General features: G+C 43.0%; 1 gene segment (V, D, J or C); it reads right to left on the reverse strand.

Annotated features, from left to right (window-relative positions):
• Window positions 1–27,207, reverse strand: LOC143973850 (Ig kappa chain V-I region S107A-like). The segment is given in 5 exon segments: window positions 1–547; window positions 4,026–4,086; window positions 12,532–12,674; window positions 23,507–23,552; window positions 27,114–27,207. Coding segments are annotated over 2 exon segments (375 nt in total).

Below are 27,207 nucleotides of genomic sequence, written 5' to 3' on the forward strand. Positions count from 1 at the left end.
TTTCAAAAGTATGCTTTTGTTTAATTTGGAATTGAAGACAATATGTTGGGGTCATAGTCTCCAGTATAGCTTCACTTCTCTATATGATCCAGGGATCACCTTCCATTTCATTCTAGGTGGATAACTGTAAGATGAAGATCCTTAGATTGAGGAAGTATATACAGATTTCATGCATACTAATACACATGCACACATGCAGAAGGTATTTGTACAGCTCCGTATCACTGTGTGTTCGGGTGTTCTATGTGCTTTATGTAGTAATAGTCATCTTCATTCGGTATTTCAAAGTTGGTAATTTTAAGAACGACATCAGGTATAGATACAGTTCTACTGAATCGGTCTGGAACTGCGGTATTTTGGCGATAGGCGTGATATATAATTAAAGGAGGAGATTGTTCCGGTTTCTGATGGTTCCAGGGTAAGGCATGGAATTTTGGATTTGCATAATTTACAGCTTTACGGGTTCTACAGGAGAGGGAGACTGTCCCTCTTAGTGATGTAGGGATGACATTTGGAGTCTTAGCCATTCTAATCTGTCCAAGGGATCCTAAAAAAAAAAAAAAACATTATATTATTTTCTTTACCTGACAAATAATAAATACATACATAACGGAGGTACATACTTCTACTATTGAGTCAGTTGAAGTTTTATATCATTTCACAATACCTCATATGTAAAGACAAAACATACAGATCAGATACAATGAAAGCATCTTGAGATTTTTGGATTGCCACACGCAGATTGTTGGCTTTTAAGATTAACAGATCGTTTTCTTTTTTTATCTCCAGTAATGAGGACGGTTTATGTAAAGCAGAATAATATGCAAAATGATGGGACTTCCTTTGGTAATGTAAAGAGAGGGACCATGGTACAGAGCTGGTAGGAATTATACTGTGTGTAATAAAGTGATACACAATGTTATTAGAAAAATCCAATAAATCAAACATTTCATCAAAAAAATAAGTGCTGCCTTCATGTGACATTTCTCCATTCTATACACTGACTTTCTTTCCACTCCTTCATACCCTATAAAGTAACTGACCACCTAATATAGTTCTCTTGTACTTTGTAGACAGAGAACTGTCCCACCTAATGGTAGTCATACATGCTTCAGTTTTATTATCCGATCAATGTGTGATTCAACATCAACTATTAAATCGCCATGACTTCCCTTCTGAGCGATTTTGGTTACTTTCACACTGCTTCTTTGCAAAAATGTGGCAAAAACATCGTTTTTTTTACTGCATCTTTGTCGCATTTCTGGTGTATTTTGCACCTGTGAAAAAAGGATATGAGACTCAAAAACGCACCAAAAATGTGCATTTTGGATGCATTTTTTACATAATTGTAATGCGTCAATTGGGATAATTGGAAATGCAACAGACCTGAAACTGACCAGTGTGAAGAGTTCCATAGGATTTAATGGTCATGCGTTTTTCTTCCCCGTTTTCTTCCAGATGATCAGTGTGAAAGCACTGATCAGAAGCAATTAAGCTGAGTCGATTGCTTGGGGAGGAAAATTTGTCCCGAAAACTCTCAGAACATTTGTTTGTCATTTGAAAGATTTTTTTTTTTTTTGCTTTTAACATTTGATTTTGAAATGAATGAACTTTACTGAACAAAAAACACATACCAGAGAACATACAACTAGAACCTACAAGGCCCCGTTGCAAGGAACCATGAAGGGCCCGCCTGGCATCTGGTCCCAGGGCCTTTACCAATAATCCTGGGGTCTTTTACTCCCAGTGGGGGCCCCTTGATTATGATCCTGCAGTAGGACCACTTCCTGACGTCTTGGACAGGGTTGCCACCTTTTCTTCAAGCCAAACCCAAAGACTTTAGCAGCACACAGCAAATTATTTTTTTGTAGTGTACATTATACATATATTTTGTGATCAAATAACCATTCTAATTGTATTTATTTAATCACAAGGGTCCCCCCCCCACATCAGAGTCCACGGAGTTCTGCTTTACATCTGAATATGCAGTTTACCATTTACATCTGAACTTGCACGGTTCCTTTACCCTGTAAGGTGGGACTGTGTAGACTCTGATATAAGGGAGAACTCTGGGGACTTTGATTTAAGGAAGAACAGTGAGAACTCTGATGTAAGGGGGAACACTGCAGACTCTGATATATATGGGGATCTCTGGTAAATGGAGAATCCACGTACATCATCATTCCCAGCATTCCCCTTTAATCAGGGTTCCCAGAACCCCTGTTGCTTCAGAGTCTTCAGAATTTCCACTTGCACTATAAGGGCATGTGCAAAGCGATCGGAGAACCCATTGTTCTATGTGGGGAGGTGGATGTAAACAGCTGTGTCCATTTACACCTGCCTGCATCCGATCCAATGAAACAGATAGATGGGGATCAATTCACCATCCGTCTAGTGGATTGGATGACAGGCAGGCCTGCCCATAAAGAACAGTGAGCTGTGCCCGTGTCCGCTCTGCACAAGTGGAGAAGACACGCACCTATCATCTGCCTGCTCGGCGAAGATCAGTGGAGAGATCTCCCGCTGAGCAGGCATATCCGATTGGCAGAGTCCGGCCATGTGAAAGGACCCTAAGGAGGAGCTCTGTGGATTGTAATGTAAAGGGGAACACTGATGTAAGGGGTACTCTGGGAATCCTGATGTAAGGGGGTCTCTACTCACCAAAGCCCCCACTTACATCAGAGTCCCCCTTTACATTACAGTCCACAGAGCTCTCCCTTACATTAGTGTGCTCACAGACTGGCGAGATAAGAGCGGATGGGAGGGACGCTTCACTCACCATAAATGGAGTCTTGGGCCCTGGAGTGGTCAGCAAGCAAGGCCTACTAGCCTGTGCTATACATACACATAGCATGGCAGAGCATGCTGAGGATTGTAGTGCACCACACCAGGGAAACCCCAGCAGGATGCTGTGTTGTTAGAGGAGCTCTGGAGGTGACAATGCACTCTCTTCAGTCCCCTCAATGTCTGACCCACCTGTGTGTTGCCTTCTTTTCAATCACTAAGAAGCTGAATTATGAAGGAAGGCTGTCCCGGAGAGCTGTGGATCCCTTGTGGAGGGAGTGCATGCTGGCCTTTCCTGCACTAGATGATTTTCCCTTTGCGAGGCATTGAGCTACCAGGGATTGGCATGTGAGTGAGGCCACAGGGACACATAGGAGGGGGCGAGATGATATACTTTTAATTGCACTGGAAGTGCATTTGGAAATGCAGTCGCTGTAAATCTGAGGGGTAGATCTGAAATGAGCGGAAGCTCTGCTGATTTTATTATCCAATCATATGCAAGCTAAAATGCAATTTTTTTATTTTCTTTGCATGCCCCCCCCCCCCTCGGATCTACAGTAACTGCACTTCCAAGTACACTTTTAGTGCAATTTCAAGTGCACTTTGCACTTGTAGTTTGCACTTGTAGTGCAAAGTGGATTTGCCTTTAGTAAATAACCCCCTCTGTGCTCATAACTGCGGCCAGAAACCCTGGAGCCACTTCCCAGGCTTTTCGGCCTCCCCCACAGTAGTGGAACTCCAGGGCTCAGTCACAACTACAACTGCTACGACCCTGGTAGTTCCACCACTGCCACATGCTGAACACTGTTACCATTCTAGAAACTTTTCTCAACCTGCTTCTTCGAATTTTCTTGTCACTGTGGTCGAAAATGAATATCTATTTGACCCAAGTAATGATTAGAAAAACAAACAAACTTTTTTAGAACCTGCTTTTCCTATTTTTCATTTGAAATTCTGGCAAAATTACCAGTTCAAAAAAGAAAAAACAAAACTTGAAATAAACTAAAATTATTGGTGAGCTGCAATGTATTACATTTTTTTTTTGGGGGGGGGTGGGTTAGATATGTATTGTAAAATCTCACTTTTGATCATAAATACAGGATGGGCCTGGTAAACGCTAAACTTTTTTTCTAATTTTCCAAAATTGGACACAAATAAATATTAAAGTCCATGTATGCTTTAGTCTTTGCTTTTATATTTGACATTCCCTGCAACTAAGTCATTTGGTTAGGAAGACATACCTAGAGAAAAGAGCAGGAAAAGTAGGAAGAATCCCGCAGACATTTCCATTTTAGCACCCTCCTGTGAAAATAAATAATATAGCAGAAAACTGAAATTCGGTATAACATTATTAAATGACAGAGCTGACATACAGCAGACATATGGGAGTAAACCACTCATCTGCAATCTATCTTCTTCTTTGATGCTATTCATGGTAGCCCTTCAGCACCTGGTTAATACCTTTGCATCTGAAAATCTGCTGCATTATATACTTTTTGCAAGCATCTTTACAGGCATAAGTTACCTAAACTGAAGCAGGTTAGAAAAGCTAAATATTGTTTTAAAACATTTGAGACTTCACCAGCAAACAAAAATCGAAAATTTAAATTAAACGTTGTCACTGGCTTCATCTCTTGCGTTGGTATTGACCTTGTAAAGTTGTCTGCAGAACATTTTATGGAAATAGCAACTTTGAGCTGAGTGTTTATCCGCAATCCTTATTAGTGTTTGGCAGTCCCTGTCATTCAGTTTCGGTGTTTGCCCATCATTTGGTGGCTCTAATGAAGGCTTGTCATGCTTTGTGTATGCAGTCACTCCCATGGACACTATTGCTTTTGAAAAAAAATAACTTTTGACTAAATTAAAATTTTTAATACATAAGCTCTATATATGAACAATTATTATTGTTTTTTTTTTGTTTTGTTTTGTTTTTTTCATTGTAGCCTACACAAATGAAATTAAGCTTGCCATGTGAGTCTGAAGAGCAAAATGTCTGAAAAAAATGTAATTTACTTGATAGACATATCAACTGACTGTAGTGGGGATGTTGCAAAATGTTATTGTAAATAATATAGAATGCAGAATTTGAACTTACAGTATTATGGTATGGTATTTTGAAAGTTGAAATTTCTTCATCACAGAAGAATGCACTAAATAAACTCTTTAGACAATCAGAAGGCTCTCAAAGCTCTCTCTTTTTGCAAACATCGACCTGATCTATATTTTTCTGTCTCCACCATCCTAACAATGGTGGTGTTCTTGTTTGAGGCTGACCAGAATGATTTTGAAAACATGGAGTTTGCTGTAAAATTATTGACTACTAAAATTTTGCTAAACTAAAAATTTAGTTTCTCTCATTAAGCTGCTTAGGCACATTTATTTCCAAAAACAACTGCTCTTCTATATTAGATTAAAAACATATCAAAACATAACATGCCAAACCAACATCAAAATAATAAATTCCATTAATAAAATATTCACTTAAATAACATGCATAATGTTCTTCGTTATAAACTAATGTCATTAATCAATCAGTAAGTGCTGTATAGTCCTCCTATGTTACCTATGTGACTCTTAGCCCTTGTACACACGGTCGGAGATTCCGACGGAATGTTTCCTATCGCACCGTTTTGTCTGATATCCCGACTGTGTGTGGTCTGCATCGGACTGTGTCTGTCGGAATATCCGACGGACCAACTTTTCCAACTTGCCAGTAAAATTTTTCGACAAAATGCTCCGATCGGACATACTCCAATCATGTGTAGCCTACTCCGACGGACAAAGTGCCACGCATGCTCAGATCAAATTTGTAGACCAAAGCTATTGGCTACTAGCCTGAACGTAGTCCCGTCGTAACGAAATAACGCCATCACGTTATGTACAATCTGAGTTTCCGACAACTGAGTCCGACCGTGTGTATGCAACATCACTTCCGGACCTCTTCCGGAATTATTTTGGTTGTCAGAATCTCCGACCGCGTGGACGGGGCAAAGTATTCGTGCTGATATATAAACATGCCAAACATGTTATTCATAACCTAATTAATTCATGCAAATTGATTGATTAATGTGCAATCCTTATATTTCACTTGTGATTGTTCCACCAACAAATGGAATATAGAACATTATATTTTTTGCCATGAGTTTTTGGAAAATGCTAAAAAATATTGTTTTATCTTTTTTTCAGACAAACTTGTGACTTTAATGAGATACAGTATATCTCAAACATGCTTTTGGTATACATGGAATTACACCCCAAAACACATTCTGCTACTTCTCCTGAGTATGGGGATACCATATGTGTGAGACTTTTTGGCAGCCTAGCCACATACCCAAAATCCAATGACCACCTTCAGGCTTTTAAGGGTATTGAATTTCCTGACTACCTATCACATTTTTGGAGGCCCTAAAATGCCAAGACAGTAGAAACACCCCCAAATGACCCCGTTTTAGAAAGGTGACACACCAAGGTATTTGTTGATAGGCACATTGATTCTTTTGAAGATGTTATTTTTGCCACAAATCTTTGGAAAAATTATAAAAAAAAAGAAATTTTTTTTTTTCTTGATCATACATCACGGGACATACATCATATTTTGACTCCCAAGATGATATGGTACCCGGGCCTCGTCAGCCGAAGAAACAAGGTTTTGCCTGCAAGTCCTCTCCTATTGGAAGACTGGGCTCTGGGAAAACCAGACTTGGTGTACTATTTACAAAGTGGCACAAAAGTTTCTGGCAGAGTCTTTTACAAGGTCCAGGTAAGAGATTCCTCTGAGAAGGAACCCAAAAAATCCTGTGGTTGTGAGCCGTGCACAGGAGACACAGGAGCTGTGGGCAGTAAGCATTCGGTATATGTCACTGAAGACTCCCTTAAGGCTACATTGGAGGGTTTTGAAGGGAGAATCATGAATTTTATTTCAGCTTCCCTAAAAGATAGCAGAAAAAGGGGTAGATCCCCTCCCTCTGCTGAGATTCCTCTTTCAGATGACACCTCCTACAATGAGGAGAGATCCCTATCTTGGGACAGGGATCATGAGCAGTTGGATGAGTCAGAAGAAGAGGAGAGAGTCCCCTCCTTCCAGGCACTCAGAAAACAGTCCAATATTATACTGAGTTGGTGCGTACCACATTCAGAATGCCCGCTGCTGAGGTCGCCACATCCTCTGTTTCTTCCCTGGGGGTCAGGAAAATCCCACAGACTGCCTTTTCCTTTCCAATTCATCCCTTAATGGATAAATTGTTGTATGAGGATTGGGGACATCCCGATAAACTGTTTGCTCCTCCTAAAAGGTTTTCTATGCTTTATCTTCTGGAGGAAAGTTTCACCAAGAAATGGGGGGTCCCATCTGTCGATGCGGCTGTTTCTTGTGTCAATAGAAACCTGACCTGTCCTTTTGGATAATGCTCAGGTATTTAAGGATCCAACTGATAAGAAGCTGGAAACATTATTGAAAGCCTCCTTTTCCATGACTGGCACTGTAGTGCAACCTACAATCGCAGCTTTGAGGTTGTGTCAGTTCCTCAAGGAACAGGTTAAGCAGATGCTTGGCTATCTTCCCAGTGAGGAAGTGGAGGATTATGCATAAATACTGCAAATTCTGTGTTTTATGATTGATGCGATTTTGGATTCTATCCAACAAGCATCTTGTTTGTCTCTCCTGTTGGTACACATGCGAAGGGCCCTATGGCTAAAAAATTGGGCAGCTGAGCTATCATGCAAGAAGCATTTGATTGGGTTCCCGTTTAAGGGGGAACGTTTATTTGGAGAAGAATTAGACAAGTTTGTCCAAAAAGTTTCAGGGGGTAAATCTACTCTCCTTCCAATCAAAAAAAGCAAACGACCATCATTTAGGCGTTCTTTTTCTGCCCAAAAGCTTCCTTGTGAAGGGGCACCCCGGCTTAGCCGAGTGGGGGGAAGGCTCCTGCAGTTTGCAGAAGCCTGGCGGGAAGGGATCCGGGACAAGTGGGTAACCTCCTCGCTATCTCTGGGCTACAAGCTAGAGTTTCAGGAGATTCCACCTTCTCGCTTCCTAAGGTCAAGGATCCCCAGGGATCCAGTAAAGCAAAGACCACTATTTCTGGCCTTAGATCACTTACTATTCCAGGGGGTGATAGTGGAAGTGGACCCAAAAGAACAGGGTTCAGGCTTTTACTCGAATCTCTTCACCATTCCAAAGCCAAATGGAGGTGTCAGACCTATCCTGGATCTGAAGGATCTCAACCTGTTTTTACGCATCCGGTCCTTCTGAATGCAGTCAATACGCTCTGTTGTCTCCTCCCTGCAAAGGGGAGAGTTTATGGCATCAATAGATATCAAGGATGCATATCTTCATGTGCCAATTTTTTCCGCACACCAAAAGTATCTAAGGTTCGCGGTAAATCTGCGCCATTTTCAATTTGTGGCCTTGCCGTTTGGTCTCGCTCCTCGAGTCTTCACAAGGATTCTAGACCCTCTCTTGGCAAACCTAAGAGCTCAGGGTATAACCGTGATGGCTTATCTAGACGATTTACTTCTCATAGAGAAAACAGTAGCGCTCCTGAACCACAGTGTTACCAGAACGCTAGAACACCTGGAAAGCCTAGGTTGGATTATAAACCTAGAAAAGTCGTCCCTACAGCCTGCTACCAGGTTGGAGTATCTGGGCATGGTCATCGACACCGCTCAGGGCGGGGTGTTTTTACCAAGGCCAAAAGCCTTGGCTATAGGGGGTCTGGTGCGCCTAATTCTGGGCAGAAGATCTTCCCCCATTCGGTTGTGTATGAGACTGTTAGGGAAAATGGTCGCCTCCTTCGAGGCCGTTCCATTCGCCCAGTTCCACTCAAGGCCTCTGCAAAGATGCATCCTTGCGGCTTGGAACAGGAAGCCCCAGGCCTTGGATCTTCCTATGTGTCTATCCCCAGGGACACGCAAGAGTCTCGTTCGGTGGTTACAAACCAAGAATCTGCTGAAAGGCAAAACTTTTCTTCCTCTTCCATGGAAGATTATAACTACAGATGCCAGCCTGACAGGCTGGGGAGCAGTGTTGGAGGAGACATGCTCGCAGGGGAAATGGTCTGCGATCGAGAAGCTATTGCCCATAAATGTTTTGGAGATCCGGGCAGTTTATATGGCTCTCATAAACTGGTCTTACAGACTACGGGGTCTCCCTGTTCGGGTTCAGTCCGACAATGCCACAGCAGTGGCCTATATCAATCACCAGGGTGGCACCAGAAGTCTGGTTGCACAAAAAGAGGTGAATCGCATACTTGCTTGGGCAGAAAGGCATGTTCCATGCCTTTCTGCAGTCTTCATTCCAGGAGTGGAAAATTGGCAGACGGATTTTCTGAGCCGCCAGCAGTTGTGCCCAAGAGAATGGGCTCTGCACCCTGACGTGTTTCGGAACATATGTCACAAGTGGGGCACTCCAGACGTAGATCTGTTTGCGTCCAGATTCAACAGAAAGCTGGACAAGTTTGTGTCAAGGACGAGATGCACTTGCTCAGGGGTCAGATGCTCTGACAGTTCCCTGGGATCAGTACAATCTAATTTATGCCTTCCCACCGTACCCGCCTGTCACGATTTCTGGGAAGAGTCAAGAGGGAAACAAAGTCGGTTCTTTTGGTAGCCCCGGCTTGGCCCAGGTGACCTTGGTACGCAGAGATCGTGAAGTTGGCAGTAGGCAGGCCGTGGATCCTCCCTCTCCGGCCAGATCTACTCTCACGGGGTTCAATTTATCATCCTGCTTTACACAGTCTGAGTTTAACGGTTTGGCTGCTGAGACCCACATTCTGAGGGATCGTGGGCATTCAGGGTCAGTCCTTTCTCCTTTGGTCAATGCCAGAAAGCCGGCCTCCAGGCTTATTTACTACAAAATCTGGAAGGCATATGTTTCCTGGTGTGAACCCAGTTGATGGCATCCTAGAAAGTATGTCACTAGTAGGATCTTGGCTTTCCTCCAGTCAGGCCTAGAAATGAATTTGGCCGTAAGCACTATCAAGGTGCAGATTTCGGCCTTGTCAGTGTTTTTCCAGAAGCCACTTGCATCACATTCCCTTGTGCGGGCTTTCATTCAGGGGGCTATGCGGATAAGGCCGCCAGTCAAACCACCACATTTTTTTGGGGAAAAAAAAACAGTTTTGTGCTTAAAAAAAAAAGAAAAAAAAAAAAGAAAAAAAAAAAAGGTGTAGTTAGCCCATTTTTTTTTTTTTACATAATGTGAAAGATGAAGTTCTGCCAAGTAAACAGATATCTAAAATGTCACCCTTCAAAATTTAACACGCTCATGGAATGCCGCCAAACTTCAGTACTTAAAAATTCCCATAAGTGAAGCTTTAACATTTTTTACTGGTTACCTGTTTTGAGTTAAAGAGGTCTAGGGCTAGAATTAACGCTCTCACTTTAACGTTTGCAGCGATACCTCACATGTGTGGTTTGAACACAGTTTTCATATGTGGGTGGGACATATACATGTGTTCGCTTCTGCATGCGAGCACACGGGGACAGGGGCGCTTAAATTATTTAATTTTTTTGTTCTTTATTGTTAAATCACTTTTATTCCTATTACAAGGAATGTAAACATCCCTTGTAATAAGAATATGGCATTCCTATTTGGTCCTCTTTACAGTGAGATATGGGGTCAATAAGACCCCAAATCTCACTTCTAGGCTGGGAAGCCTGAAATAAAAAAAATTTAAAAAACGATTCCCACTTCCTACACGAGTCAACACCGTTTGTTCGAATGCAGAGGCCGGGAGTGACATCATATCATTGCCCCAGCCTCTAAACCAGGGATATGCAATTAGTGGACCTCCAGCTGTTGCAAAATCACAAGTCCCATCATGCCTCTTGCTCTGGGTGTCATGCTTGTAGCTGTCAGAGTCTTGCTATGCCTCATGGGAATTGTAATTCTGCAACAGCTGGAGGTCCGCTAATTGCATATCCCTGCTCTAAACGATCATAGATCGGCTATGATCATTCTTATGGTGTAGGGAATCGCCAGCTGAAAAAGCAGATATCTGAATGATGCTTGTAGCTGCAGACATCATTCAGATATATCCGCTCAAAGTCAAGGACGTCATATGACAGCCGGCGGGCAGTGGCTAGAGAAGCCCCTCACAATGTGTATTTTGCATGTTTATTTTTGTGCATAACTTTGCATTTCTCAGTACTGAACTTCATCTGCCATCTAGGTCTACCACTATATCATTAATAAACAAATTGAACAGCATTTGTCCAAGACAGAACCCTAAGGCACAACCTTTACAACTTTAGATCATTCAGAGAATGGGTCATTTAGCACTACCCTTCCTACCCATATACATACAATTTCATCAACGCTAACTGACCCCATTTGATGGATTAACCACTTGCCGCCCGCACATTGTCAAATGACGGGATTTTGAGCTGCTGCGCACCCCTGGGGGCACCCATCGTGGCGATTGTTGTTTCGGGGTGTCAGTCTGACACCCCGCAACTACGATCTCGGTACAGAGTCTCCAACGGAGACTCTTTACCACGTGATTAGCCGTGTCCAATCACGGCTGATCACAGTGTAAATAGGAAGAGCCAGTGATTGGCTTTTCCTCACTCGTGTCTGTCAGACACGAGTAGAGGAGAGCCGATCGTCTGATTTTTTTTTACCAAAAATATGTAGAATACATATCGGCCTAAATGAAGGAAAACAATTTATATATATATATATTTTTGGGGGATTTTTATTATAGCAAAAAGTAAAAAATATTTATAGTGCAAAAAATAAAAACCGCAGAGGCGATCAAATACCACCAAAAGAGGGCTCTATTTGTGGGGGGAAAAAAAGGGACGTAAATTTTGTACAACTTCACATGACCAAGCAATTGTCAGTTAAAGCGACGCAGTGTCGAATCGCAAAAAGTGCTCTGGTCAGGAAGGGGATAAAATCCTCCAGGGCATGAAGTTGGTAAACAAATATATCTGCTTTTGTAAGATCATTTAGGACTCTGCCTCTTCTGACTCTGCTCCCTTGCTGGAAGCTCTAACATGAGGAAGCAAAGCACAGTCTATACCAAGATGGTTGCCTCCATGCAGAGACACTGCATAACAAGGCATGGTAAATCAGTAATGAGGCAAATATTAGCTGCTGGGAAACCACAGGAAAAACTGGTGACTAGATTTTTATTTTTTTTGGCAAAGCTTTTAGAGTTCAGTTCCATACCTCCCAACTTTTTGAGATGGGAATGAGGGACACCTATCAGCAAAAGCATGCAGGCATAGGACACACCCCTTGCCACGCCCCCTTAAAGGAGAATTGTACAAAAAAAATTTTTTTTACCACTATTCATTTATATTGGCTTTTGAAATTTACAAATGCAGCAATCAGGTGAAAGGTTTGGTGCTAGAAAACACTTTTTGATGGATAAAAAGTACTTTTTTTATATACCTCTACATAGATCAGACCAAAATGAGGGACAAATGAGGAGGAATGAGGAACAGAGGGACATTGCTCCAAATCAGGGACAGTCCCTCGAAATCAGGGTCAGTTGGGAGCTATGCGATTCCTCCTGAAAGCTCAATTGTCAACAAAATGCATGTAGAACAATCATTTGCAGATCATGCATGGACAGCTGCCAGATAATGCCTTTTAGTCTTATTGTTTATAGAGGATAAGCATAATTTACCCATGCCCTTCTTTCAAATTTTAAGCCTGGCACAACAATTAACAAGGTAATTTGGGGGTGTGAAATTTTCTCTTTTTCCTGCATAAAAAATAAAAACATAATACTCTACCTGTACATCATTATATGAATGTCCGGAGGTTTGCAGAAAATATTTTTTTACGGTTTTGTATTCTTCAGATGTTGTGTCCACAGGTATCACCTGAAAATGTTCTATCCCAGGGTTTGTCCAGGTTGGTGGATATGTAATTATCACTGTTATAAAGAAATAAACAAAAATTTAATATTCAGGAAACTGCAGGGAATGCTTAACATCCAATCAGTCAAAAAGAATCTCCTTGGCATACAACTTGCTAACCACACCTGTCGACCAGCCGTCCCCCTCAATCAAGTTCTGGTCTTCACTCACAGACACTCCGCCTTCACCTAAACTATGGCATCAAACTTTAACCTAACCCCTACGCATTTCATATTCTATCTCCCACTGGGAATCCCCACAAAAGCTTTTTCACGAGTGGTATTTTACTTCAACCAGGCTGGTTGTAATTTATTCCTTGGATTTCACCACAATGCTGGAGAGGTTGTAATGAATTGGGAACCCTACGCCATATCTGGTGGGACTGCCCTAGTATCAAAAAATATTGGCAAGAAGTATCTATCTTAATTTCTACTAAATGCAATATTGTCCTCCCACTGAACCCATTGGATCTTCATCTGGGATTGTTGATTACCACTTCAGCTGGACAGTCCATGGTACTGGTAACTCATAATCTCAACTTTGTGGGAACAGTTTGGGGATGGCCACTTCCTGTTCCAACATAAATGTGCACCAGTGCACAAAGCAAGGTCCATAAAGGACATGGATCAAACAAATGTCTTCCCCCTGGATTTGGACTTTAACGGTATATATAAGAATTATATTAAGTTAGAAAAAGTGTTTATCAGAACACATAATTAAAAAAGATAATACAAAATGTATTAAAAAACAACTGAAGGTGCTACAACGGTAGCAGGATAGCGATATAGAGGATCTCCTCTATCTCACCATCCTATTACAGTTGTAGCACCTTCAGTTTGTTGTAATGTACACTCCGTGTTATCTTTTTTAATTATGTGTTCTAATAGACAATTTTTCTACCTCATCATGATTGATATATATACCTAAGTGCAGTTAAAGAGGAAGTAAACCCTGATGAGTTTACTTCCTCTTTGATTCACTGCAAAGGTAAAGCATAATGGACTACTGTGCATTGCATAGTAGTCCATTATGTGTCACTTACCTGACACAGGAGCCAGCGAAGTCTCCGCTGTCCCCTGTAGTTCCGAGCGTCCATCTTCTTCGTCTCGCTGCTCCGGCGCTGCGATTACGTCATTCCCACGCATGCGCACGTGCTGTAGACAGCGGTGGCTGTCTTCAAGTAAATATCTCCTAAACTGTATAGGTTTAGGAGATATTTCTTGGACCTACAGGTAAGCCTTAATCTAGGCTTACCTGTAGGTCAAAGTGGTTTGTAAGGGTTTACAACCACTTTAAAGTTAGTGCTTCTAACTTAGGATGTTGGCACTATGAAGTAATCACTGATACCTCCTATAAGGACATGGATGAGCGAGTTTGGGGTGGAGGAACTTGACTGAAGTTCCTTTTACAGAAGAACTTTCCTATATAGCAAGACGTAGTTCATCACCAGTTTACAAGCCAATGGTCTGTTAAGGCTATATTTGCATCTTTGCATGCTTGTTTATTGCTGTGTTAACCACTTGCCACAAACATACTGCAAGTGGGCAGCAGGTGCAGGCACAGCAACGTACATGTACATTGCTAGCTTACTTCCAGGTTTGGGGCGTGCATGCTCATACTCCCTGTTGATCCGTGTTGTAACTGGACACAGCATGAGTTTGTCAGCAGGTTTCAGCCTATGATTGATTTCAGCTAAAACCTGTTGATTCGCTGTGTCCAGTGTCCAATCACAGCACAGAGTTCTGTGTTTACAAACAGAACAGTAATCTGGCTGTTTTTTCTGCTGAAAAGCAGGGAGAAAAAGTTGCCAGATTGGTTAGTAAAAGCAGCACACATTACACTTGTTAGGTACACAGTTAACCCCTTAAATGCTCCTAGATGTTAACCTTTTCTCAGCCAGTGTCATTAGTACAGTATTATCACTGATCACTGTATTAATGTCAATGTCAGTGAGTTACTGTCCCTCCCAGCCAGTTTTTGTTAGTGACAGATTGCTTCCCACAGTATAAGTTACTGATCACCACCATTAGTGGCTTAGCTATGGGGATGTGTCCCACCCCCAGGTGACACCAGGTGCAGACTGGCATCTGCGCCGCATTGAGAGGGCGTCACAGTTCCCCCCTCCTCCCCGACTGGGATCTCCTAAGCTCCATACGTGTGTGTGTGTGGGGGGGGGGGGGAGTGAGGCAGTGACAGACAGGGTGCCTGGAGTCATCCAACCTTCCCACGTGCCGCAATCAAATTTCTTTCCCCGCCGGCTGCACTCACTGCAGACTGGATTATTAGCCACCTCCTCCTCGGCTCTAACATTTCATGTGCACAGACCAGGAGAAAGTGCAGAGGAGGAGGAACACCACGCCACAGCATCCACCGGGGGGGGGGGGGAATTGGCAGGTAACATTTATGCTGCCAGGAGTGATTTTAGGGAGGAGGTGGGGCGGTTAGAGGAGGTTATGGGCTGGGGGTGCTTTGTTTTGGGTTAGAAAGGACTTGTGCTAGATGAGGGGGGGGGGCAGATTTGAAGTTTTACCCCCCCAGCACAATTCCTCTCCCCTCCCAAAGCACCCCCTAGCACATATTCTCTAACCCCCGAAACCAAAGATCTCATCCCGGCTCCATCCTTCCTATCCTTCTCCGCGATTCCATCCCGACTCCATCCATTCCCCCAATCCCATCCCAGCTCCATCCATTCCCCCACTCCCATCCCAGCTCCATCCATTCCACGCTCCCATCCCGGCTCCATTCTCCTCCTCCCCCGATCCCATCTCCATCCGTTCCCTCGATCTCATCCCCTTCCAGCTCCATCCATCACCCTTATCCCATCCCGCTCCAGCCATCACCCCAATCCCATCCGGGGGGGTGACACCATGTTTTACAGCAGCAGGTGACAAACCCAGTGACGCCACTGACCGCCATTACCAGTTTAGCATCTATAGCTAAAAACAACAATATGTATACACCTTAAAAAAGTAAAGTACTAGTGCGCACAACCTCTCTAAATTAACTAATTCCTAATAAATGGCTAATTAACTAAAAAAAACACAAGGAAGCTGCCAACACAAATAATGCTCTCAACACTTTTTAAAAAGATGTATATAAAAGTGTGCGGCGCTACCTTAAAATACCAAACTATATGAACAAAACAAAACAAGCAGAAGACAAAATAAATGTGCAAATAGCAAAACTCAATGCTAAAAGCACATACACCACAAATGTGTATACTGGCTAAGAAGTGTAAATCACCTATAGCAATAAAGTAAATCACAATCGCATATAATGTGCAAAGAATCGCATAACATGTGCAAAGAATCACAAAATAATACTAAAAAAATATCCTAGAAAATGTACAAACTGCTGTTCCAGTGTTTACAAAATAATAAAAATTAAATACAATATAAAATGTGCAAATCACCTATAACAATGTGATAAATGAAGATCACATACAATGTGCAAAAATCGCAAAATGGTGATAAAAATATAGAAAAAAAACAAAAAAACAAAGTGTCCAAAAATGTTCAAGCTGATGTTCCAGTGCTTAATAAATAAATACAGTATCCAAACATGCTGATAACAACATGCCGTATTCACTCGGAAATAGACGTGTTCCACAAACCACCTTCAGTGCTCCACCAGTGCATCCCCCGTTTCCCCCAGTCTCTCACCTTAATGCTAGACCCCGCAGGGTCAGATACACATGTAGGGGGAATAGATGAAATGGTTCCTTCTCTCTCAGTAATCCTCACAAGATAGTCTCACAGGGTAATCCCACAAGGTAATCCAGTGCCAGTACTGTGCTGATCTCTGTAGGAGTGTCCTCCTCTATAAATGTCCCCGTTATTCTATCCTCCTCCATAGACTGCTGATCATCCCTCACATACCTCTCTTCTTCTTCTGATTTCACCTCAAATTCCATATCGATTGGATCTCCACTCTCCTCTGCTGCCACTTCCAGCAATGTCTCCTTTGTACCTCATGGATCGTCTTCGTCTGCATCGATGCACATTATATGCGATTGTGATTTACTTTATTGCTATAGGTGATTTACACTTCTTAGCCAGTATACACATTTGTGGTGTATGTGCTTTTAGCATTGAGTTTTGCTATTTGCACATTTATTTTGTCTTCTGCTTGTTTTGTTTTGTTCATATCGTTTGGTATTTTAAGGTAGCGCCGCACACTTTTATATACATGTATACACCTTAGTTGGAAATCACAACTTTCACACAAACCAATTAATATACACTTACTGGAATTTTTTTTTAACCAAAGATATGTAGTAAATTACATTTTGGTCTAAATTAGATTTTTTTTATTGGATATGTTTTATAACGGGAAGTAGATTTTTTTTTTATTCACTGTCGTTATTTATCCTAGTATAGCCAGCTCAATACTAGGCCGTACATGCAGTATCTCACAAAAGTGAGTACACCCCTGGCATTTTTAATCTATCTTTTCATGCAACACCACTGAAGAAATGACACCTTGCTACAATGTAAAGTAGTGATTGTACAGCTTGTATAACAACGTAAATTTGCTGTCCCCTCAAAATAACTCAACACACAGCCATTAATGTCTAAACCGCTGGCTATAAAAGTGAGTACACCGCTAAGTGAAAATGTCCAAATTGGGCCCAATTAGCCATTTTCCCTCCCTGGTGTCATGTTACTCGTTAGTGTTACAAGGTCTCGGGTGTGTCAAATTTGGTTCCATCGCTCTCACTCTCATGCTGGTCACTGGAAGTTCAACATGGTTCTCTGAGGATCTGAAAAGAAGAATTGCTGCTCTACATAAAGATGGGCTTGGCTATAGGATTGCCAAGACCCTGAAACTGAGCTGTAGCACGGTGGCCAAGACCATACAGCGGTTTAACAGGACAGGTTCCACTCACAACAGGCCTCACCACGGTTGACCAAAAAAGTTGAGTGTACGTGCTCAGCGTCATATCCAGAGGTTGTCTTTGGGAAATAGACCTATGAGTGCTGCCAGCATTGCTGCAGAAGTTGAAGGGGTGGAGGGGGGTCAGCCTGTCAGTGCTCAGACCATACGCCACACACTGCATCAAATTGGTCTGCATGGCCATCGTCCCCTCTTCTAAAGACGATGCACAAGAAATCCCACAAACAGTTTGCTGAAGACAAGCAGACTAAGGACATGGATTACTGGAACCATGTCCTGTGGTCTGATGAGACCAAGATAAATGTATTTGGATTAGATGGTGCCAAGCGTGTGGCAGCAACCAGGTGAGGAGTACAAAGACAAGTGTGTCTTGCCTCCAATTAGGCATGGTGGTGGGAGTGTCATGGTCTGGCGCTGCATGAGTGCTGCCGGCACTGGGAAGCTACATTTAATTGAGGGAACCATGAATGCCAACATGTACTGTGACATACAGAAGCAGGGCATGATCCCCTCTCTTTCGAGACTGGGCCGCAGGGCAGTATTCCAACATGATAACGACCCCAAACACACCTCCAAGATGACCACTACCTTGCTAAAGAAGCTGAGCGTAAAGGTGATGGACTGGCCAAGCATGTCTGCAGAGCTAAACCCTATTGAGCAACTGTGGGGCATCCTCAAACAGAAGGTGGAGGAGCGCAAGGTCTCTAACATCCACCAGGTCCGTGATGTCGTCATGAAGGAGTGAAAGAGCACTCCAGTGGCAACCTGTGATGCTATGGTGAATGCCACGCCCAAGAGAGTTAAGGCAGTGCTGGAAGATAATGGTGGCCACACAAAATATTGACACTTTGGGCCCAATTTGGACATTTTCACTTAGGGGTGTACTCACTTTTGTTGCCAGCGGTTTAGACATTAATGGCTGTGTGTTGAGTTATTTTGAGGGGACAGCAAATTTACACTGTTATACAAGCTTTACACTCACTACTTTGCTACAATGTAAAGTGTAATTTCTTCAGTATTGTCACATGAAAAGATGGAATTAAATATTTACAAAAATGTGAGGGGTGTACTCACTTTTGTGAGATACTGTATATGTACAGCGGTATTGCGGTGGCTAATAAAAAAAAAGCCTCAAAAGCAAGTAAAAAAAAAAAATATGGCCTGAATCATTTTTGGCAAAAGTGTGCGACAATAAATTTGAGCATTTACATTGGTGTGTAGTAGTGCGAGTGTACCTGCTTACTCTATATCGGCATTGGAATGACATTAGGAATGGATGCCAATGCTCCATAACACACATAGTTTGATGTTTTACATGTGGGTGATGTCCGTGAAAATATGCTAATAGCCAGTGATTAAACTTTATAAACCATGGGGCGTGGCCTAGCGTGGGAGGTGATCAGATGTGTTTCTGTGCAGCTCTGGTATCTCCTACTATTCTGCAGCATCCTGATCAACCATAGATGAAAATCGTCTCTAATTCAAGTCTTCCCAGTTAGGAAAGTTTTCTGCATCCTAGAGTGGCGTTTTGGTGGCTAGCCTCCACTCTTGATCTCTTTGGGGACAGCCAGGATGCCTTCCCGCCACCTTCCCAGACCCCTTGGACGTGTCCCTGAAAGCGACCCCAGAAGAGGATGTCACGGATGACGGCAAGGGGCCTACACTGTTGGAGGTCCTCGGTATCATTGAGGTAAACCACACAGAAGTGTGTCCGGGTCACTGAGACTGAAAAACGGATTAGTGACTTAGAGGACACCATTAACCCCATCCTGACCAAATGCAAGATTGCAACCCTAGAAGCTAAAGATGGATGACTGCGAGAACCGTCTCAGCAGGAATAACCTGCATCTGGTTGGTCTGATCTATGGATGACCGCAAGAACCGTCTCAGCAGGAATAACCTGCGTCTGGTTGGTATGATCTGACCCTGTAGCCTTCCTTGAAAGTTGGCTTGAACAAGAATTTGGCCTCAATCAATTCTCCCCATTTCGTGATTGAGAGGGCCCACCGAGTCCCTGAGCATCCCCTCCCTGAGAGACACCCTCCACGTACAATGGTGATTCATCTCCCTAATTACAGGGATCGCAACTCCATTTTGGGGGCAGCCAGGAAGAAGGGATGTCTCCGGATCAACAACGCTGTGGTGTTCCTGTTTCCCGACTACTCTGTGACAGTCCACAACCAAAGAGCCAATTATAGGCGTGTCAAGCAGAAACTCTGCGAGTGGGATATACAATACTCCATGCTCTTCCCTGCTGCCCTCCGGGTTACCCACCAAGGGAGGGTTTGATTCTTCCACTCCCTGCAAGATGTCCTATCTTGGTGGTAATCACTACCACACCCACCTACCTGATGGATGTCCGCACATTAAGTTGGAAAAGCTGAATCATCTCCCCCCCTTGTCCCCTTATGCTTTTGTTATCCACTACTGAAGATTTGTTAAACGAAAGTTTGGTCGACCATACACATCTCCTGCTGGAGAGTAACTGGCTCAAGCTGCCATGGGACGAGTTACTCTAACTTCCCCTGATTTTTAGTTGAACACTGACCATTTGGTTTTTCTGAAATTCTTTGCTTTCTGTTTCTGGCCATGCACCCCATGCATATTACAAGTTAGGGGTATAAGCCCACTCCCCTTTTTTGGAGCTGGGCAGGGGTAATGCTACCCTTTTTGGATAATGATTATGCTATTGTACATCATTTTGCTGTTGTGTGTATGTTGTATGCGTGGAAGTCCCTCCTGCTCTGGAGGTTTTAATGTCTACACTATGTCTAAGGTAAATATTTGTTTGTGGAATGTCCGCAGACTGAATTCTAAATTTAAAAGAGCATCTGTCTTCAAGGCCCTGAAGCAATATAAACCGCACATCCTGTGTCTCCAGGAGACTCATCTCATAGGTTCTAAGATTTTGGCTCTGAAAAAACATTGGGTGGCCCATAACTACCACTCTTACCTATTCTAAATAGGCCCGTGGGGTTGCAATTCTAATTCATAAAGGGTTACTATTTTCATGTCACCAAGTTATTATGGACCCTAAAGGGGCAGTATATTATCTTATCTGACTATATATTTAATTCCCCTCCTGTTGGTCACAGTATACCTTCCCCTTCTGGTCATGGCTACAGTGTTCTCTGAATTTATTGTACATTGCCTAACTGTCCTATGCTCATCTTGGGGATTTTAACTGTGTTGCAGCCTAAATTAGATTCAAGCCTTTACAATCTAAATTGTTTTGTGTGGGGTGCAATACCTATAGATTTGTAGATTTATGGTGCTGGAAGTATCCCAGACAAGGTGTTCCCCTGCCATTACAGGTCTTATGCTGCCCTCTCCAGAATAGACTATGCACTGACCACGGGTGACCTCTTGCCGTGTGTCCAGTCCATAGCATATCTTTCGCAGACGGTGTCTGATCACTCCATAATAGAGGTGGGTTTGACTTTGGACCACAGACCCTTGTTTCATTCAGATTCCATTTTGAATGACGTGGCCAATTGTTGGTCCTACAATAGTTTCATATTGTAGATTTGACTAGGAAGCAACAATTATATCTCTCTGCTCATATTCATGAGCATGGGGGAAAAAAACAGTAGGCTTCTTGCATATCTTGCCCACACAGACTTTCAGGACAGTTTGATTTCTGAAACTCCCGGATGGGTCAGCTACCTCTGACGCATTGACCATCAACCAAACCTTTGCAGAATTCTATAGCAGGCTCTATGAGGATACAACTTTACCTTTAGAGCAAGCCTTTATGGGTTTCTTTGAATCACTTGACTTTCCAGCACTTAGTAACCCCCAGCAACTTCCCTTAGATAAACCTATCACATTGGAGGAAGTAACTACAGCCATACACCTCTTACCAACCAGTAAAACTTCGGGCCTAGATGGCCTCCCCTCAGAATGGTACCAGGCACACAGAAGACCTGGCTCCTAGGCTCCTTAAGACATTCCAGGACTCTCTTAAAGCAGAGGCCTGCCCAATTTTTTTTTTTTTTTTTAGTCAGCAGCTACAGATACTGCAGCTGCTGACTTTTAAAATAAGGACACTTGCCTGTCCAGGGCGCCCGCAATGTCGGCATCCGAGGCCGAACAGACCCTCGGTCCTCGGATGCTGCTGCTGCCATCTTTGGTAAGGGAATTGGGAAGTGACTTCACTTCCTGGTTCCCTACTGCGTCGCACAGCGCAATCTGAATGGTCCCTGCCGTCTCTGGGACCCGTGTGTCTCCCAGCGGGGGGGGGGGGGGGGAGTGGCGTAGGTCACCGACCACCGCGGTGATCTATGCCCGGAAGTGGGTGCAAATACCTGTATTATACAGGTAGCTACACCCCCTCCCCCCTGAAAGGTGCCAAATGTGACACTGGAGGGGGGGAAGGGTTCTGAAAAGCGGAAGTTCCATTTTTGTGTGGACCTCCGCTTTAAGCAGAGAAACTTCCTAACTATGAATTAAGCACTCATTGTCATAACCAAACCTGGTAAGGATAGTTTGCAATGTGGGTCCTATTGTTCCATATCTCTCCTAAACAATGACGGAAAAATACTAGCAAAGATTCTTGCTCGAATGCCTCGTACACATGATCGGACTTTCCGCCAACAAAACCATGCAATTTTGTTTTCGAAGTGTGTTGGCTCAAACTTGTCTTGCATACACACGGTCACACAACTGTTGGCCAACAATTCGGAACATAGTGGGGTACTAGACGTACTACATGGTTTTTCAGCTCTTTAGCGCCACCCTTTGGGCTCCTTCCGCTAATTTCATGTTAGCAGATGTTGGATGAGTGTTGATTTGCGTTTTTCTTATGGCATTTTTCATTTAACGGTTTTCGGTTCACGCTTTTCATTTCGTGCTTTTCAGTTTGTTTCTGAATGGTCATTCGTCAACCAGACATGTTGCGGAATTGGAGGAGATAACGTGTTTATTATTGGCCTTGGAATTATTGGTTTGACATTTTTTTGGGTTGAATAATGATTTGATTTGGTATATTTTCGGATGCATAGAATGCACTTAGGTTAAAGCAGAGTTCCAGGCTTTTTATGTTTATTACAAGTCAGCAGGTACAAAAAAACTGTAGTTGCTGACTTTTAATAAACAGACACTTACCTGTTCCACGGTCCAGCGATGCGGCCGAACGTAGCGTCGCCCCTCTCCCCCTCCTCTCTGCCAGTGCCTCCATTGCTACTCTGGGCACCCGGCCGTAACAGCTTTCGGCTTCACGGCTGGGCATGCACGACGCAAGCGTGAGTCGCACTGCACTCCCTGAGTGGACAGGTGATCTCCTGGGACCTGTCACGTGTCCCAGGAGATTGCCTAGAGGGAGGGGCCTCCTAAGGCGAAAGGAGGAGTCACCTTGGCGGTCCCTGGACGGAAGGAGGAAGTGGGATAGGAAGTCCTCCTCCTAACGAAGCCCCCACTCCCCCCCAAAAAAATGACATGCCAAATGTGCTTAAAGCGGAAGTTCCATTTTTGGGTGGAACTCTGCTGTAAGTTCTATTGGCAGATAGTATGTCTAATTTTATTTTTTTAATGCTCAATAAAAAAAAAATTGTGGAGAATAATACTTGGCCATGTGTTTTACTGAGTCATCCACTAATGTAACTCAGTCTGAAGGTTGCCTACTCACTAACCAGGGATGGTTCTGTGTGGAACTTTCTGTTACATAGGGGGACCTTGAAAATCTGTCATTGATATGGGGTTGTGTGTGGTGTGGGTTTGAATGTGTGTCTGTATGAATGTTGTTGGGATCTTTCTGTTCCATCACGGACTACCAGCCCGTTGTACATTAATGGCTATATGACTTGGTATAGTCATTAGCACCTTCCGTACCTGTAATGCAAGTCAGTTTCCATTGTACTTTTTGCTGTAAAACCAAAATAAACACCTTTCAAAAAAAAAAAAACTTTATGAACCATTCTCAACTTTAATAACTCCCGATCTGCTTCACAAGTACCTTGTGCCTGAATTACTCTTTTAATTTTCCCTTCACGTTGTTGCTCCTGAAAAATGAAATATATATATATATAAAAGAAAAATTATAATCTTTTTATTTCATCACCTCAGCTACTTTATTAACAAGGAAAGTAAAGTAAAAATGTATTTTCAGACAGAATTTATTTTGGGTCATTGTTGTAGTGTTTAATGTCAAGTGATTTTTTTAGTGCAATGTTCAAATTTTACCCTAATCGGTTTCATCTTTCAAGTTTTGTATTACATATAGAGCTTTGTATATCCTCCCTCTAGTGAAGTGTCCAGCCGTTTGACCTTCCCTGGCACATTGGAAGAAGAGGAATGGTCTTGGGTCAAACAGACAATAAGGATAGTTGATGAGCAGAAATGGTCAGGCAGATCACAAGTTAAAGATCACCGCTATAATGTACCCGAGTACTTTTTTTTGATAAACTGTAATGCATCAATATCTGGTTGGTTGGATGGAGTAGCAATTCTCAATGAATTCTTAAGGTGCTCATCAGATATTTTGGTTTTAATTTTGCCCTTCGTATGCTTCAGCTTTGAAAATAGTTGCTCACAAACATAGGTGCTACCGAAAACTGATGATGTAGGCACCATGTTTTGAAGAAGGGCGTGATCTATATTAGCCCAAAACTGTTACTGTGATGGCCTATACACTTTGGATGTTTTGATATTTTTCATTAAAACACTTTTCGTGCAGAAGTCACTTTTTGTCATATATATATATATATATATATATATATATATATATATATATATATATATTAAAAAAATAATAGCAGAGACCCTATGGAATAAAATGGCAATCGTTGAAATTTTTTATGTCACTTGGTATTTGACCAGATGTTTTTAAAACGCACCTTTTTTGGGAAAAAAAATATCTATTTTAATGAAAACAAAAACAAAAAAAACAAAAACAAACCACACACAATATAAATACCCCAATTTTTTTTATATAATATGAAAGATGATGTTACTCTGAGTAAATAGATACCCAAAATATCATGCTTTAAAATGACGCATGTTTGTGGAACGGCGACAAATTACAGTCCCTTTCATTTTTTTTTTTTTAGCACTTTTATTTCCCTTGCAATCCCTTGTCATCGAAAAAAGGATGACAGGTCCTCTTGATTGATTGATGGATGGGGTCAAAATACCTTTAGAAGCAAAAAAAGATTTTAAAAAATTGTTTATCTCCACCCTGGACTGGAAGTGACATGATGTTGCTTTGGTCCTCCAAGGCCATAGAAGCAGAGACAGTCTAATCTCACTGCCTCTGTAACCAGCCGGCGGCACCGTCGGATCATGTCTCGGGCAAGCCGGTGAAAAACGGTAAGCCCGAGGAGACACCGGTGGGCGGGGGGAATAACATCCCCTCCCACTGCTTTGGAAAGCAATCCAGTGGCTAATGAGCCACTCGGATCACTTTCAAGGAAAAAATAAAAATAAAATTTAAAAATCACTTCAGCCATAACCCTGGTATACCACTGGCAAACTGCAAAATAAATATATATATAAATATACACACATATATATATATATATATATATATATATATATATATATATACACACACACACACACATATATATATATATATATATACACACACACACATATATATATATATATATATATACATACACACGTATTGCAGTTGCCAATTGGTTAGGCAAGTTTACGTGTTGGGCTGCATGCCTATCTAGTTTCAGCATTTTGGCTAGTGGTGCCTTGTGCTTAGAAAGGCACACATAAAATGGTTTTCTTTGCTCCCTGTTCTTTGGTGGTGCTGCAGAGTGAAGAGCTGTGTGTCTGCCAAAACAAGGTGAGCAAAATCTCTCAGTTCTTTTTCTTTAGAAAACAACCACAGCTTGAGTAGAAAAAACTGACCTCTGGCAGTATGCCATGCCAGTGAGAGATCACCGCTTCCACATAGAGAGCAGAGATTCTTCCGTCTTATTTAATGCCTGGTTCAAGGATGAGACTTTTTGCCAGCTTGGAGCAACCATAAAGTGGGAGTAAACTCCCACCTCTGACTTTTACCTATTGGTAAGCCAATAATAAGGCTTACCTATATGTACTTTTAAATATCCCCTAAATGTTTACCGGAGGTCAGAGGCTGCGGGGGGGGGGGGGCAGGAGGTCAGAGGCTAGGGCGGGGACAGGAGGTCAGAGGCTGCGGGGGGGACAGGAGGTCAGAGCCTGCAGGGGGGGGGACAGGAGGTCAGAGGCTGCGGGGGGGGGACAGGAGGTCAGAGGCTGCGGGGGGGGGGGACAGGAGGTCAGAGGCTGCGGGGGGGTGACAGGAGGTCAGAGGCTGCGGGGGGGTGACAGGAGGTCAGAGGATGCGGGTGGGGGGGCAGGAGGTCAGAGGCTGCGGGGGGGGGGGGGAGACAGGAGGTCAGAGGCTGCGGGGGGGGACAGGAGGTCAGAGGCTGCGGGGGGGACAGGAGGTCAGAGGCGGGGGGGGACAGGAGGTCAGAGGCTGCGGGGGGAGGTCAGAGGCTGCGGGGGGAGGTCAGAGGCTGCGGGGGGGGGATGGGAGGTCAGAGGCTGCAGGGGGGATATAGGAAGAGGCACAGCACACACCAGACTGAGTGCTACTGCTTTACTTTTAAAAATGGCACTTCTCTGCGCCATCGTGCCACTGCGCATGCGCCCGCCTTTCCAAAGATTGCAGAGCGTGTACAGGCTCTTTCTGAGCACGGCAAACTTCGGAACAGCGCTGGTGTCTGTGCAGTTGCACGTCGACCCGGCCCTGCAGCCATACTTTTTCTGGCGCCGCTGCCCTCACAGCGGCGGCGGCCCCAGGGGCAGCCAGTCCGGCCCTGAGCAGAGCCAATCCAACTATCAGGGCCCCCCAAACCGGCGGAGCCCTATTCAGCTTGCGTAGTGAGCGTATCTGGCGGATCGTCTCTGCATGGCAGTACAAACCAAACTGCTTTTCCACACAGCAACATTTCAAAACAAGTCTAGACTTTTTCAAGCTACTCAGACCTCTTGCATTCCAGGCATTTATCCCCCCTGGGTTCATACTGCCCCATCATCTGTAAGAGTTTGACAAACTGCTGGCAGCAGGGCTTCACAGAACACCTGTGCCCTCCACCTGTAGCTAAATGCCAGGGTTCCACCCCCCAGTTATTACATGACACTAGACATGTGACATTGTTTTTCGTATTCAAATCTATTTGAATTTACCGAATTCCATTTGAATTGCATTTGAATCAAATCCCATTTGAATTGCATTTGAAATTTGAATGATGGTTACATTCTATTCTGTTTTTTTTCTATTCTATTATTTTTTTCTATTCCATTCAAATTGATTCTATTTGAATAACGGTTATATTCTTTCTATTCTATTTTATTGTCTTTTGAATTCTGTTCTTTTATTTTTTATTGTATTCTTTTTAAAAATGCAAATTCCGTCGGATTTTCCTTTTTCTTATGTTTGGATTTGCTTAAATGCATTACTATTGTAATTCGGAAACTCGGATACATCCAAATTTCCCCCAAAAAAACAAAAAACTAAAAATTTGCCCGAATATCAATTTAGAAGGAAATGAACTGCACATAGATTGATGGTTTACCTGAAATTGCCTGCATTGCGCCTGAAAAACCTTTGGGTAGGTCCTGTAAATGTGCTCTTGAATAACAACTATAGAGATTGGGGAGTAACATTTC

The sequence above is a fragment of the Lithobates pipiens genome, unplaced genomic scaffold, assembly GCF_037356315.1.
Source record: "Lithobates pipiens isolate NorthernLeopardFrog02 unplaced genomic scaffold, aLitPip1_a1.2 Scaffold_123, whole genome shotgun sequence".
In the NCBI taxonomy this organism is placed as follows: domain Eukaryota; kingdom Metazoa; phylum Chordata; class Amphibia; order Anura; family Ranidae; genus Lithobates; species Lithobates pipiens.